Consider the following 15,393-nt stretch of genomic DNA (forward strand, 5'->3'; position numbering starts at 1 on the left):
TGGTAAACGGTGCCCTCTAGCGGGCGAATGAAAAACGCGGATGCACCCCCTCAGAGAACGTGAGAATGCCTTTCAAAATAAAGGTCCATAAATCCAACAAGTTAAAAAGCAGCAGTTCGTGATCCAGCCTTATCCATTTATTAAAATTATATCTGACAGGCTATTTGGCTAAATCTGGGTGAGATGTGTCAGAAATGGGTTCACTTTGAAAAGCAGAGGGTAAACCAAGACAGAGGAGAAACAATAGTTGTTTTGTGCCTATAAGGCCAACAAGGAATGAAATACTGCTCCTTCTGTCTCGCGCGGGGTGGTATATATCACACACTGAATGAATCATTCTTTGAGCACAACGGAATTTCAGCATTTCCTCGGGAGTTGCTTAGATGCATCACCAAATATCGGCTAAAACCGAATTCAGAGCGAATTCACAGCTTCTGAAACAGCTGTGTGATTTTCAAGGGAACATTTGATGGTGGTGATGGGGGGGGGGAGATTATAGATTATCCCCAGGACCGCTGCATGCCACCAAAGTCATTTTGCTTCCGAGGAACAATAAGATTAGTAGTAACGGTATATGTGCAGCCTATGTTGTTACATAGACTTTATTCTGTGTTCTGCTGTGTTGTGTTTTAATTGTCGGTGTGGATTGCACACCGTCATTTTAATCTTTGTTTTGTAATATTTTATAACATATGCGTGTTGTTAAGCATTCCAGGGGAAAGGACAGGATAAAAGAATGAGAAATCAATAATATTGCAGGTTGCTTTAGGTTCTTAATGCAAGTTTCTTTCTTTCTCTCCCTCTATCTACACCTTTATAGCTACCTGTTTCTAAGAGTGCCACTTTGCAGGGCAAAAATTAAAAGCAGATCCCTCACATGGGATTCTAATATTAAGAAACTTAAACTAGTCTTCCCTGACGTGCTGCCCTCCAAATGCCCTTGCGGGTACTTATTAATTACGTACCACTTAATGGCAATATTGGCTTCTAAGTGGTTTACAAGTATAAACGCCAACTACAAAGATATTAAAATATAAACATCCATAATTAAGAGACACACTGAAACAATCCCATTAAAGCATTAAAATATAAGCACCCATAATTAAAATGGGGGGAACAATTCCATTAAAACCGTACACCAATTAAAACAAGAGATGAGAGGTCAAAGGTGGAAAGATCATAGGAATGCATCTTCCAAAGCCGACGGAATGCCAGTGCAGATGGCGCTTCTCTCATTGGACGCTAGCTCCCATCCTCCCTGGCCATTGGCTGTGCTGGCTGGGGTTGATGGGAGTTGGAGTCCAGAAACATCTGGAGGGCCTCAGGTTGGGGATGGATGTTTTAGGGGAGGGAAAGGGGAGGAAACCACTGCTGGCTCCTGGTTTTCCAGGGCAGGTGGGCATTGTGCTCACAGCAGGCTCTCGTTTCCTGAATGTGTTCTCCACCTCCTCATTATCACTGTCATTGCTGCCCCCTCCTATCTTTCTTTCCACCCATTCCACACCAACCTCCAAAGGTAAAAGACAAAGCAGGCAAAGGCTGCTGCTCCATTCCCCAGCTACTCATATGCAGAGAGCAGAGGTGAGCAAGCAGCACATGAAGGAAAGAGTGGACCAGGAAGCTCCAGGGATTGGCAATGGGCCCTTACTGGTGTGGGGGCCTTGGCTAGTGCCCAGTGATGTCAGGCCCTGCTGCCAGCCCTGGAGGGAACACTAGGGGTAAATCGGGACCAATGCATTATCAAGAACTTTGGACTGTGTCCAATGTTTACAGTTGTTGTTTAGTCGTTTAGTCCTGTCCACTCTTCATGACCCCATGGACCAGAACACGCCAGGCACTCCTGTCTTCCACTGCCTCCTGCAGTTTGGTCAAACTCATACTGGTAGCTTCGAGAACACTGTCCAACCATCTCATCCTCTGTCATCCCCTTCTCCTTGTCATCTTTCCCAACATCAGGGTCTTTTCCAGGGAGTCTTCTCTTCTCATGAAGTGGCCAAAGTATTGGAGCCTCAGCTTCAGGATCTGTCCTTCTAGTGAGCACTCAAGGCTGATTTCCTTCAGAATGGAGAGGTTTGATCTTCTTGCAGTCTATGGGACTCTCAATAGTCTCCTCCAACACCATAATTCAAAAGCATCAATTCTTTATGGTCCAGCTCTCACTTCCATACATAACTACTGGGAAAACCATAGCTTCCTATTGAAATGACTAGACCTGACTAACTTAGTTCTATTAATTCAGCAGGTCTACTGTGAGTCAGGCTTAGTTGGGTGCAACCCTTTATTTTGGCGAGTAAAGGTTTGCTTGCTTGTTTGGAGTATTGGTCATTAATTTGCAAGATAGCATGGATATCTAGCTATATAAGTTCTCAGGGGAAATTTCCCCATCTCTGAGGAGGTTGCCATTTCCCACCATGTCATAGGCCACAGGTTAGGCTCAGCTATATCTCCCAGCTCCCCACTCTAGTGAAGATTTCTGTTTAGAAAGAGACTCGCGAGTATTGAAAGACCAATGCAGCTGCTGCCTCTAGTTGCAGTCACCAGGCTGTGAAACATCACACTGTGGGATGTGTCAAGCCACCTGCCCCTTCCTCTCTGTGGAAAGGTCCCCTCCACCGCGGGTGCTGACAATGCAGCCTTAGGACACTTGCGTCAAAAGCTAATATGCTGTTTTTGCAAGGCTGGTTGCACAAAACACATGAGCTTATTTTTTTTGAAGTCAGGACAGATATTTACAAGCAGCAAAAGAACGAGAGAGGAAAGGAATGCATCAAATATAAACCAAGGGCATGGTCTCAGAGGGTTCAGTTGTCTTCTTCTTCTTCTTCTTCTTCTTCTTCTTCTTCTTCTTCTTCTTCTTCTTTGCAAACATTTTCATACTGCCAATGTTAAGGAAAAGTATCCCCCCAGTGAACAGCATAAGGGGTTGTAGATAATGCTAGACCTACTCAGCCCAGTATGCCTGAAGTAGTGTCTCCACCCCCATCGTATGGCCCAGACATGGAGGTCCAGCGCCGAGGCCCTTCAGGCGGTTCTCTTGCTGCAAGAAGCCAGGTTACAGGGAACCAGGCAGAGGGCCTTCTCAGTAGTGGCACCCTCCCTGTGGAATGCCCTCCCACCAGATGTCAAAGAGAAGAACGACTACCAACTTTTAGAAGAACAACTTTTAGAAGACATCTGAAGGCAGCCCTGTTTAGGGAAGCTTTTAATGTTTAACAGACCACTGTATTTTAATACTTTGTTGGAAGCCGCCCAGGGTGGCTGGGGAGACCCAGCCAGATGGGCAGGGTATAAATAAATTATTATTATTATTATTATTATTATTATTATTATTATTATTAGCACTCCAACCCCATAGTTGCCTTTGACTGGACTTAACTATCCAGGGGTCCTTTAGCTTTATGTTTACCTGAGCAGCCTAAACAAAGCCCTGCTACACCTTCGGTCTCTTTGGGGCTTCCTCTGCCCTCACCTACATCCTCTTCAGGCTCCTCCGATCTCAGGAAGGGTCTCTTCACAAGCCACAAGGGCTCTCCAGCTCTCTCCTGCCATTTCCTGCTTTGAATCTATTTCTATCCTGGCACTATGCATATACATGGTTGAGTACGAAGGAAGAGTGCATAAGTGAGGGGGACGCCTGTATTTTAACCCCCCCCCTGGGGGTTATAAACTGAGCAATAATAACAAAATCTCTCCCATAACTACTAGCATTGTTATAAATTTAAATTTTCAGTTATAATGCAGGGAGAAAGGGCATATGTTTGTATATATTTCTGGGACTCAGTCATGCTGCAACCGTTGGCAGCAGTAATGAAAGAGGGGAAATTGCAGGAGGGGAGAGGGATCTTGTCCTCAGGTCCTAATTGTGGTTCTTCCACAGGCATCTGGTTAGCCACTCTGGGGATAGGATACTGGGCTAGATGGGCCATTGGTCCAATCCAGCAAGTTCTTCTTGTGTTCTTATGTGATTCATTTTCAACACTGAGTGACACACATTTCTGCCGCATTTATAAGCTGTGGGTCTTCTGATTGGATTTCTTCTTTGTGGGAAACAAAGTAAAGGGACACTGACAGTATTGTTGGTTTTTTTGTAGTGGAGTTACTTGACAACTGGCGTCCTGTGATTTGTTGAATTGTGGTCAAGATCAATTTCCCTCTCCCCCTCAAGGACAAAAAAATTAATACATGGACTACATGAATTCATATCCATGATGTTATCCATGATGGCCTCAATTGTTTTCGAAGCACAAAATCAGTAGTACAACACAGACCTGTATCATGGCTGCACATTGGTTGCGCAACTGTCTACTTTGAGAATCATTTTCATTACAAATCTTGGGCCTGTTGTGGAAGCCCTAGCTGGTACAGGATGCGGCTGCTAGACAAGGGGGTGGGCAGATGGTCAACCAGATATGACCCTCTTGCTAAAACATCTGCATCGTCTGCCAATGTGCCACTGGACGAGTTTCAAGGTTCTTGTGTTGATATGAAAAACCCTTGAAAAACAAACAAACATGGGTATACTTTTAGGATTGCTCGACCCTTTCTATCCCAGCTCAATTTCTGAGATCATCCACCCCCACCCCAGGCAATGGCTAAATGTAAGATGTGATTAATAAACTCAAGTAGACAATTATCTAGATTATAAATGGCCACAACTTTGTTGATTACAGGTATAGGTGGGGTTTTGGCTCAGGCATTGGGTATAGATCCGTTCCAGCCCCCACCCCGACAATAACAAAAAAAATTTAATTTAAAAAAGGTTAGGGAATTCAGCTCCTCCAAGTTCCTACTCAAAAACAACCCTGTTGTTAATGGTCTTTTATGTTTTATCACTATACAGCACCCTGATATTTTATGATACAGCAGAATAGAGGTGGGGTGGGTGTTTTGTTTTGTTTTGTTTTGTTTTTACAAATACATAAACCCAGTGCTAGCTAACATTCTTGAACCAGCTGCCTGTTCCATGTACTTCTCTATTACCAGGGATGTGTGACTTTGGAGATGGTGGTTGGTGCAGAAGTGGGGGATTGTTGATATTCATGACTGCTTGGGCTCTGCCACGACTGTATAGCTCCTGCATATGGGCAAATGGGTTTCCCGTCATTCACTTTGTGGCTGACCCACAGATCACTATTGCACGCTCATAGTTTGGCTTGCAGCTGAAGTGGTTGAGACTGGTTGAGTGAGGAGCATTGCATGCACCCATGAGGGATGTTGCTCCATGCATCAGAGAGGAAGATTTCAAGCATAACAAAAACCAGAAGAGTACAAGAAGCATGATAGAGACCAATATTTGGGGTTGCATCTAATTCTTCTCAGAGTAGAGCCATCCTTCAGTGCTGAATGGAATTAGGAGCTCCTTCTCACCCGAAGCTCTGTGAAGACATCAAAGCTATGCAGACCTTTGGATCATTCCACATATAGGAGTGTGTTGAAAACCCCTTCCTTGCAGGCAACACCCTTGGGGCACTGTGATCTTCACTCGGGCGGAAGTGGGAAGACTTTTGCAAGGCCACTGACCAACTCCCCCCTCCAAACAATGCAAGTTTGTGTTGGAAGGTGTATTTGCCAATCAGGGGAAAAAAGACATGTGCTTTGAGCTATATTGAATTGTGACTTTCCCCCCTCTGAGTCCATGAAAATCTGGCAAACTTAGCATATGACTAATAGCCGGGAGCAGGGATGGGGGGTGGGGTAAAAACTGAAAAGAGCCAAGATCAAACAGATCAAGGGGCAATTTTCTTTTTCCCTCTGGGGGAAAAAAGGCCTTTAAGTCATACGAAAGTGACTGTGCCGATTTAATATTTTCTCTTCTCTCTCTTTCATTGCAAATGTCTAGATTTATTATAAAGTTATTAAAGAAATTGAACCCGGAGAAGAGCTGCTGATGTATATGAAAGAAGGTACTTATCCGACTGGGAACATCCCACCCAGTTTGGAAGGTAAGAATTCTTACACGAAAGCACTCTGCAACCTTGCACCATTTCCTTCAAGACATGAAGCTCCCTGAACACGCACACAACGAACAAAAAATGATGAAGTAGTTAGAATAACTCACCTGTGAGAAAAGGTTCCAACATGTGGGGTGTTTTAGTTTTAGGAGTGAATAAGGGATTGGGGACCTGATAGAGGTAATTAAAACTATGCATGGTTTGGTAAAAGTGGATAATGCTATAAAACACTGGGGTGATCCAATGTAGCTGAATGCTGGACAATTCAGGTCAGAAAACAGGACTGGACTCTTACACACCTTCCATCGTTGGAATTTTCTCCCCCAATATATAATGATGGCCGCCAACTTGGATGGCTTTGAAGAAGGCAAAGTCAAGGACGACAAGGCTATCAGTGTTACTAGCCACAATAGCTGTGTCCTCCCTCCATTACCAGAGGCAATATGCTTCTGAATGCTGGTTTTTGGGAATCATAAGTGGGTGGAGGAGATATTGTACTCGCCTCCTGCTTGTAGGCTTTTCATAATGTGCATCTGGTTGGCCACCGTGAGAACAGGATGCTGGACTAGACACTGCCTTGGCCCAGCATGGCTCATGAAATGTATCATAAAGAGGAGGCCGCGGAGGGGATGCAAAGCATTGACACCTTTTTTTATCAAGCGGTTTGCGGAGGGAACAAATTATGCAGCTTGCAATGCAGAACTGAAACGAAACTGAGAGCCAGCACCACAGTTCTTGGTATGGCAAGCCAAGAGGGTCAATGCACTAGAGTGTTTCTTTTCGGCTTGTTATTCTGCCCCATTGTCTGATTGCAGCACTTCCATCATAAGAGTGACGAGCTCTGCCAAGAAGTGGACTACAGTATCTGCATCCGCAAAGGGTGACGAGTTGGCAGCTATTTAATTCGTTTTCTTCATCCTCATTGCAGGAGAGCTATGCTGAGGAACTGACCTTTGGCATGTACACTACTCTCTGCTCTGTAAAAGGGAATGCTTTTTGGCAGGGGTGGGCTGGGAGATTCTGCAGGCATGGTGGCTGCATCAGCAGCCCTGGGTGTGGACCTTTCTGCTTCTAATGTTGCCCTGTGGGCATGGGAAGGGCTGCAGCTCAAAAGCAGAGCATCTGCCTTGCATGCAGAAGGCTACAGGTTCTGTCCCAGGCACCCCCAGATAGGGCTCTGACTGCCTCCTCTCACATATCCTGCTGTGTAGGTAGACCAATGGGTCTGACTCAGTATAAGGCACCTTCCTATTTCCCCGTGTCTTAAGAGAAGTTCCATAGCTCAGTGGTAGAGCACCCGCTTTGCATGCAGCAGTTCCCAGGTTTGATCCCCATCATCTCCAGGCAGGGCTGCCAGTCAGTGTAGGACGATGCTGAACTAGATGAACAGCAGGTCTGACAAAGGAAAAGGCATCATCTTCTGGGTTGTTAGAAGGTGTTACAGCTTCCATGCCACTGACCCATGCTCAGAATTGGGCTCTTAAGCCAAACTGCATGCTCCCAGCAACCACGTGGTATAGTCCTTCCTGGACTGTAGGTGTGATGATACTGAGGGAAGAAATGAAACAAATGGGAGAAGAAGGCTGCTTAGTTCTGGAAGATCTGTTGAGCGTCATACATTTCATTTCATTCCAAAATGACACATTTCTGAATCTACCCGGGTGGGGCGAACCCCCCAAAAAAACCCATTTACCTTGCTTCCAACAATGTTCCATTTTTGACATGCCACAGTATTTATCTACCACCTCCTAATAGCGTATCAAGTAGCAGGCAGTTGCCGGCTAATTGCTTCCCAAACATAATAACCTATCATCATCAAACATTTGACTTTTTAAATACTTTGTCTTTCTTCTTTTCCTCTTTTTTATCCCCCCCCCTCTTTTTTTTTGCCTTCGACAAGGCTCGGTCTCTCCCCCCACCTTGCTTTTCCAGTGCAACTCTGAATTGCACAAGAAAGGAAATGTTAAAATGTTCCACACAAAGATAATTAAAATCTTTTTCTCCAAGCCGCAGCCAAATGTGGCAGACCCCCTTATCACTGCAGGAATTTTGAGCAGGGCTCTTGAATTCCTTTGAGATACGGTTCTGGTAGATTAGCATGTAGATCCTACAATTATGTTCCCCTTGGTCTCTTTGAAAGCTATTACGGCCTGATGTAATTTTTTCTCTCCCCTTCCTCTTCTCCCCCGGTTACTTTCTCACTATGTCCTAAGTGTTCCTGATGGAACATAAGGCAGAAGCGTGTAACACAAATTTGACAAAGAGGGCAGGAAAGAATGACAGAAAAGAATTGCCTGGAGAGATTCAACCCCTCCCTTAATGCCATGAGTCCTAATCTAACCCCAAGGAACATAGGAAGCCACCTTAATACAAGTGTGGCCATTGGTCCATCTAGTGGTCTGTCTACACTGATGGGCAGCCTCTCTCAAGGATTTCAGTCATTCTGATTTCAGGCAAAAGCCAGTGTTGTGCAGAGGTTAGAGCAGAGCTTTCCAAACTGTGTGTCATGACACGTAAGAGTGTTGGCTGCAGGGCTGGCTTCATCTCTGGTTTGCTAATAAAACTGAATTACCATATCACAAAATGATGCATGTCTATAAAGTGTGTCACCAGCATGAAAAGTTTGGAAAGCTCTGGGTTAGAGTGTCGCACTTAGGGAGACCAGGGTTCGGATCCCCGTGAAGCTCACTGGGTGACCTTTGGGCCAGTAACTTACTCTTGGCCGAACCTACCTCACAGGGTTATTGTGGGGATTGATTGGGGAGCAAGAGAACCTTGCATGCCACTTTGAGCTCCATGGAGAAAAAGATGGACAGATGGATGAATGGATAGATAGATGATAGATAGATAGATATAGATAGATGATAGATAGATAGATAGATAGATAGATAGATAGATAGATAGATGATTGATAGATAGATAGATGATAGATATAGATGATAGATATAGATATAGATATATAGATATATAGATATAGAGAGAGATAGATAGATGATAGATAGATAGATAGATAGATGATAGATAGATGATAGATGATGATAGATGATGATAGATGATAGATAGATAGATAGATAGATAGATGATTGATAGATAGATAGATGATAGATGATAGATATAAATATAGATAGATATAGATATAGATATAGATAGATGATAGATAGATAGATAGATAGATAGATAGATAGATAGATATAGATAGATAGAGATAGATAGATAGATAGAGATAGATAGATAGATAGATAGATAGATAGATAGATAGATGATAGATAGATGATAGATATAGATGATAGATATAGATAGATAGATGATAGATAGATAGATGGTAGATGATAGATAGATAGATATAGATATAGATAGATAGATAGATAGATAGATAGATAGCTGATAGATAGATAGATAGATAGATAGATAGATAGATGATAGATAGATAGATAGATAGATAGATAGATAGATAGATAGATATAGAACTATCTCTCTGAGCCCGATACCTGGAGATGTTGAGGCTTAAATTTGGGACCTTTTCATGCAAGGCAGATGCTCTACCACTGATCTATGTCTCTCCACAAAACCCTTACACTTGTGCCTTCACACTAAACTCTGGTTTGGCTTGGCGTTATGTGTGAACCAGCTCTACTAACATGCTTTAGGGCAGTGGTGAGGAAGCTTTTCCAGACCAGGGGGCCCCATTTCCTCAGCTGTGGGTGTGGCAAAAGTACAGGCATGGCCAGACAACACACTGCTTTCTGGGTAAAATCACTAGGGGAAAATGCAGAACAGTGCCAATGAGGGGGGCGGGCCAGTGTGTATGACCTGTGGAGACTCCCAAGGTCTGGAGGGTCAGTCCACAAACCTGAGGCTGCACAGACCTGCTTTGAGGGTCCTGCGCTCCCTTCCCCATAAAGTGAGAGAGAGATTTAGAGCTCTATAGGGGTTGGTTATTTCCCACTGAGCAGTGTGAACTGTAGGATATCTGACTGCAGTAGGTGTCCTGTTTTGCACCCAACACAGACTCCTAATGGATATCTTCATTCAGCAGACATAGAGTTCAAGCATGACAATGCAGAAAACAGGCGAGATGTTCAGAACTGGGGGGAAGCACTGAAGATGTCCCAACAGTTCCCACACCCTGCCCACCAAGCTTTTAAGTATGATGCGCGATGCACTCGACCACGAGGCTCGCTCACTTGGAGGGGATGCGAGGATTGCAAGCGCCCATTCATCCAGGGTGGGTGGGAGGCAATACCTGGTTCTGGGCAGCAGGACTACGCCCTCTTATTCATGCTCCTGATTGTTTGCTGCTGCCTTTAGAGTTTCCTCCCAGCTTGGCTGCCCAAAGCCCTCCCCAGCCTCCATTTAGACCCTCTGCTCTTCCTGTAGACCATGGGGAGCAGCCAGCACCCGAGAACCCCCTTCTGAAGTGGCTGGAGTCAAAGCACAACAGGGAGATGCCCCCCATCCTCTGACCCCACTTCCCAGCAACCAGCCTCTCTAATAGGGGGACCACATGCCCCAGTTTAGAGAGAATGGCCTTCTCAGTCCAGTGTCAAGATAAGGAACTATAAAAAGAGAGTGCAGCATTGAACCTGCCCATCAACCCTTTAAGACCTAGACCCTTGTAAGACCTGGAACCCTTTAAGACCTGGAACACAAACTGAGCAGACACACCAGTCACCTGAGCCCTGTTGTTCCCACTAGAGTGAGATGTCTTGTATTCCTGTTAAAAGGATTATAGTTCTGTCTAAGTTTGCATTTGTAAATAATAATAATAATAATAATAATAATAATAATAATAATAATAATACCCTGCCCATCTGGCTGGGTTTCCCCAGCCACTCTGGGCAGCTTCCAACAAAGTATTAAAGTACAGTGGTTTGTTAAACATTAAAAGCTTCCTTAAAGAGGGCTGCCTTCTTATGTCTTCTAAAAGTCTGGTGGTAGTTGTTCTTCTCTTTGACATCTGGTGGCAGGGTGTTCCACAGGGCGGGTACCACCACCGATAAGGCCCTCTGCCTGGTTCCCTGTAACTTGGCTTCTCGCAGTGAGGGAACCACCAGAAGGCCCTCGGAGCTGGACCTCAGTGTCTAGGCAAAACGATGGGGGTGGAGACGCTCCTTCAAGAATTAGAACATGTGAACATTATGGGTTGTATCCAGGGCTGGTCCTACCTAACATTGATGGACATGACTAACTTAGTTCATTAATTTCAATCCGTCTACTCCCCACAGGACCTAGCTGCATACAGCCCTATTGAAATCACTGTCATCTTTCACCTTCTGTTTTCAAGATCCCTGTCTCTCTTTTTGGGCAATGCAAAAGTGGCTTTATATAAGGGTTGTATCCAATGTAGTCCTATGCAACATGGAGCCATGGGGAGCAATAGATGAGACTAACTTAGGTCCATTCATTTCAGTGGTCTACTCTGTGAAGGACTGGCGTTGGATACAACCCTCTCTCTCTCCCTCTCTCTCTCTCTCTCTCTCTCTCTCTCATTAACACCTCTGTTTATTTGCTCATCTTTTTAAATTGAATGTTATGGTTTGTTCTGTAAATATGAATAAGAACAGTTTAAAAAGTAGTGACAGTTACAGGCTTTATATTAGCAGTAAAACTGTTAGAGGAAGCGAGTGAGCAAGAAGCTTTAATTACAAAGCAAGCTTCTGAAACGGAGGATTTCAGTGCTGAGGAAGGTGGGAAACCGTAAAGCAAAAGCAGGAAAAAAGAAGAAGAAGAAATTTACCAAAGCTTCTGTTTCAAGCGAGGAGGAAGAAATCCTGCTCTGTCCCGACTCTCCTCCCAGAAACCGCTCTGCTGGAAAATTTACAGCGCTAAGCCGATTGTTTGGTTTGGCACTCTGGTCAGGATGCTGTCTTGTAAACTTAATAATAGCTGCCCTCCTTTTAATTTGTTTGACCTTGACTACAATAATTTATTATGTGCGTTAGAAGGTTTCTCTCTCTCCCTCCTCCCCCCTTCACTTTTCTTTAAAACAAAGAATTTGGCTTCTTCCCCTTGACTGCGCGGAGAGAGCAGTGCCTCGGAATTCCCTTTGGCTTCAGTTGCTCATGTGGCGGCTGGTTAGCAATCGACTTCGTATTTAAACAGAGGACAGAGTTTTATTTTTTTATTTTCCCCTTTTACATGTATATTTGAATCCCTGGAAAACCTAAAAGGCTGGTTTTTTCCTCATTGGAAAGACATAATTAATCTTGGTCTTGGTGAATGGTTAGCTCAGCATCTCTCTACATTTTGTCAGTGCTGCTGACAATGTCTGCCTTTTCGTTCACCCTCCGCCTCACCCCCACCTTAAGTCTGCCTTCAGATTAAACTCTCTGGGCTAGGGAAGTAGGAAGGTTTTCCATTCTGCATTCCCATGCAGCGCTGTCTCCATCCTGCTGCAGTTTGCCTTCTGCCAAGACCGTCGTTACTCCTCTCACTGGCCAGAATTGTGCAGCCTGGATAACCTGCAGAACAAATTACGCAATTGATTGCGTAAATAATGCAAGATGCATTGTCTTTCCATCATTCCACCCCATTCATTTCAACACAAATAAAAAAGGGGTGTGTGTAATCAATTGCATATTGTTTGCATATCGTTTTGGCTCTGGTCCCACTTGCATGACATAGAAAGGTTCCTCGCTTCTATGATACAGGAAGAACCATAAGAAGAGCCTGCTGGATCAGACAAATGGCCCCTCTTGTCCAGCGTCCTGTTTCCCCAGAGACCAACCAGATGGCTTGGGGAGGCCTCAAGGCAAATCCGTTCCTTTTGGGTTCTCATTCTTCCAGCCTCAAGTTCCGTTCACCACATTTCCACATCAGTTGGCAATGCAGGAGGCGGGGAAGTCCTCGTGAAAATTCATCAGCATTTTACATAAGAAGAACCTTGCTGGATCAGGCCAATGTCCCATCTAGTCCAGCATCCTGTTCTCACAGGGACCAACCAGATGCTTGTTGGGAAGCCAGCAATCAGGATTCAAGCACAAGAGTGATCTCCCTTCCTGTGGTTTCCAGCAATCAGGGTTCAGAACCATTGCTGTCTCCAAATGTGGGGGCAGAGCATAGTCATCACAGCTAGTAGCCAGCCCTCTGCTCTGTGAGTTTTAATCCATGTAGGTTGGTGACCCCAGCCCTGTCTCCTTCAGCATCTGGTTGGCCATTGGGAAAACAAGATGCTGGGCTGAACAGCCCTGATCCAGCAGGGCTCTTCTGATTTTGTCCTGTTCTCTGCTCCAGCCAGTGTGGTGTAATGGTTAAGAGTGGTAGACTTGTAAACCGGGTAACCTTGAGCCAGTCACACTTCTTTGAAGTCTCTCAGCCCCACTCACCTCACAGAGTGTTTATTGTGAGGGAAAGGAGAATGTTAGCTGCTTTGAGACTCCTGAAGGGGAGTGATAAAGCGGGCTATCAAATCCAAACTCTTCTTCTTCCTTCCTTCCTTAGAAGTGCACACGTACCGCTGCGAGGACTGCGACGAACTCTTCCAGTCAAAGATGGACATGAGGCGGCACAAGAAATACTCTTGCAATGCCGTCAGCTCCCTCTACGAGACCCTCAGCGAGGAGATCAAGCAGGAAGGGGCTTCCGATGGGCAGGTCCACGAGTGCAAGGATTGTGAGAGGATGTTCCCAAACAAATACAGGTAATGCACCTGGGAACAAGTGAGATGCTGAGCATCCTGGCTGGGGCTGGTTGGAGTTGGTCCAGGACACCTGGGGGGCACCAGGTTTACTGTGCCAGTGTGGTGTAGTGGTTGAGAGTGGTAGTCTTGTAATCTGGGGAACCGGGTTCGTGTCTCCACTCCTCCACATGCAGCTGCTGGGTGACCTTGGGCCAGTCACACTTCCTTGAAGTCTCTCAGCCCCACTCACCTCACAGAGTGTTTGTTGTGGGGGAGGAAGGGGAAGGAGAATGTTAGCCGCTTTGAGACTCCTTAAAGGGAGTGAAAGGCGGGATATCAAATCCAAACTCCTCCTCTTCTTCTTCTTCTTCTTCTTCTTCTTCTTCTTCTTCTTCTTCTGTAGCCCTCTTACCCTGTTAGACCTCTTTCAAAATTAGGCTTGCTAGAGTTAGTAGCAATGGGAAGACCTGTAGTATCTGTGCAACATGTCCACCTATTTCTCTCTTTCAGCTTGGAACAGCACATGATCATCCACACTGAGGAACGGGAGTACAAATGTGACCAGTGTCCGAAGGCCTTCAACTGGAAATCAAACCTGATTCGTCACCAGATGTCGCACGACAGCGGCAAGCGATTTGAATGTGAAAACTGTGTAAAGGTATGGCTGTGATGGGCGCCATTGATTGACTCTGGTTGTGGTCCCAACCACTCAAGAGGATCAACCCTACCTTCCTTTGAAGATGGGGAAATGAAGGGACAGAGGAAGACTATTTTGAAATAAAACAAATGCCATGGATTGGCTGGACACAGAGGAATGGTGGGAGGCACTGGGGAACTCCCAAGGGAAGAAGGCTCAGAGCCCTGAAAGAGGTGGTGGGATGAAGATGAGTGGTCAGAGGGAGAAGACTGGGAGTAAGTGGAGGGGTTGGCAGCTAAGGAGGCAACGGCTTAGTGAGCTGGGAGAGTCTGTGGCAGAGAGAAGTGCAGAAGGCAGAGAGGAGGGAGGCCAAGAAGCAGAGATGAGTCAGGCTGGTGAAGAAGCCAGGGTTTCTCTCCCTCCTGCTACAACAGGCTCCCCTCACCAATGGAGTCGCAGTACTAGGAGAGGCTTGAAGAGGGAGGGACAGAGACAGACATGCAGGCACAGTCTCAGATTGCTTGGAGGAGGAGACTTGCTGTGGGAAGGCAGGGACCTTCAGTCCCCACAACTGCCTCTTAGGCACAAGACCTACTAAGAAGAGTTGATGTGCTCATTAGGCCTGGTGCTCTTGAGCTGACCTTATACTTCCAATAAAGCGTTAACTTCACTTACTCCATATGATTTATTGCTGACTTGCTCTTGGCAACAGTTCTGCAAAAAAGTGAAAAACACACTTTAATCTCAAAAATAAACCCTACCTCACAGGGCTGTTGTGGGATGGGAATTAAAGGAGGTGGGGCAGAACCACATATGTTGCCCTAAGCTCCTTGGTGGGGGGGGGGGGGAGGTGGGATATAAATGAAATGAAATAAATAAGTCGCCAGTAAACAGAACTTCACGGTGAGATGAATTTATGTGGCTTTGTTCCTCAAAAAAGTTCTCTCTCTCTCTCTCTCTTTCTGCACTCCCTATTTCCAGGTGTTTACTGACCCCAGCAACCTCCAGAGGCACATCCGTTCTCAGCACGTCGGCGCACGGGCGCACGCTTGCCCTGACTGTGGGAAAACCTTTGCCACTTCTTCCGGCTTAAAGCAGCACAAGCACATTCACAGCACTGTCAAACCTTTCATATGTAAGTTGTCATGGCTGCCTCCGAGAGCGGGCCAGCCACTATAATTGCACAT

At 45.4% G+C, this 15,393-nt stretch overlaps 1 protein-coding gene across 6 annotated transcripts in view; it reads left to right on the forward strand.

Annotated features, from left to right (window-relative positions):
* The window catches only part of PRDM16 (PR/SET domain 16), a 445,576-nt gene that overhangs the window by 394,240 nt on the left and 35,943 nt on the right, over nucleotides 1-15,393 (forward strand). For all 6 annotated transcript variants that reach the window (XM_083452058.1, XM_083452060.1, XM_083452062.1 and 3 more), the window contains exons 5-8: nucleotides 5,840-5,942; nucleotides 13,392-13,590; nucleotides 14,080-14,227; nucleotides 15,188-15,341. In XM_083452058.1, coding sequence (XP_083308184.1) covers nucleotides 5,840-5,942; nucleotides 13,392-13,590; nucleotides 14,080-14,227; nucleotides 15,188-15,341 — 604 coding nt within the window. The remainder of the gene's footprint in view (nucleotides 1-5,839; nucleotides 5,943-13,391; nucleotides 13,591-14,079; nucleotides 14,228-15,187; nucleotides 15,342-15,393) is intronic.

This window comes from Podarcis tiliguerta, assembly GCF_965153285.1.
Source record: "Podarcis tiliguerta genome assembly, chromosome: 8".
Taxonomy (NCBI): Eukaryota; Metazoa; Chordata; class Lepidosauria; order Squamata; family Lacertidae; genus Podarcis; species Podarcis tiliguerta.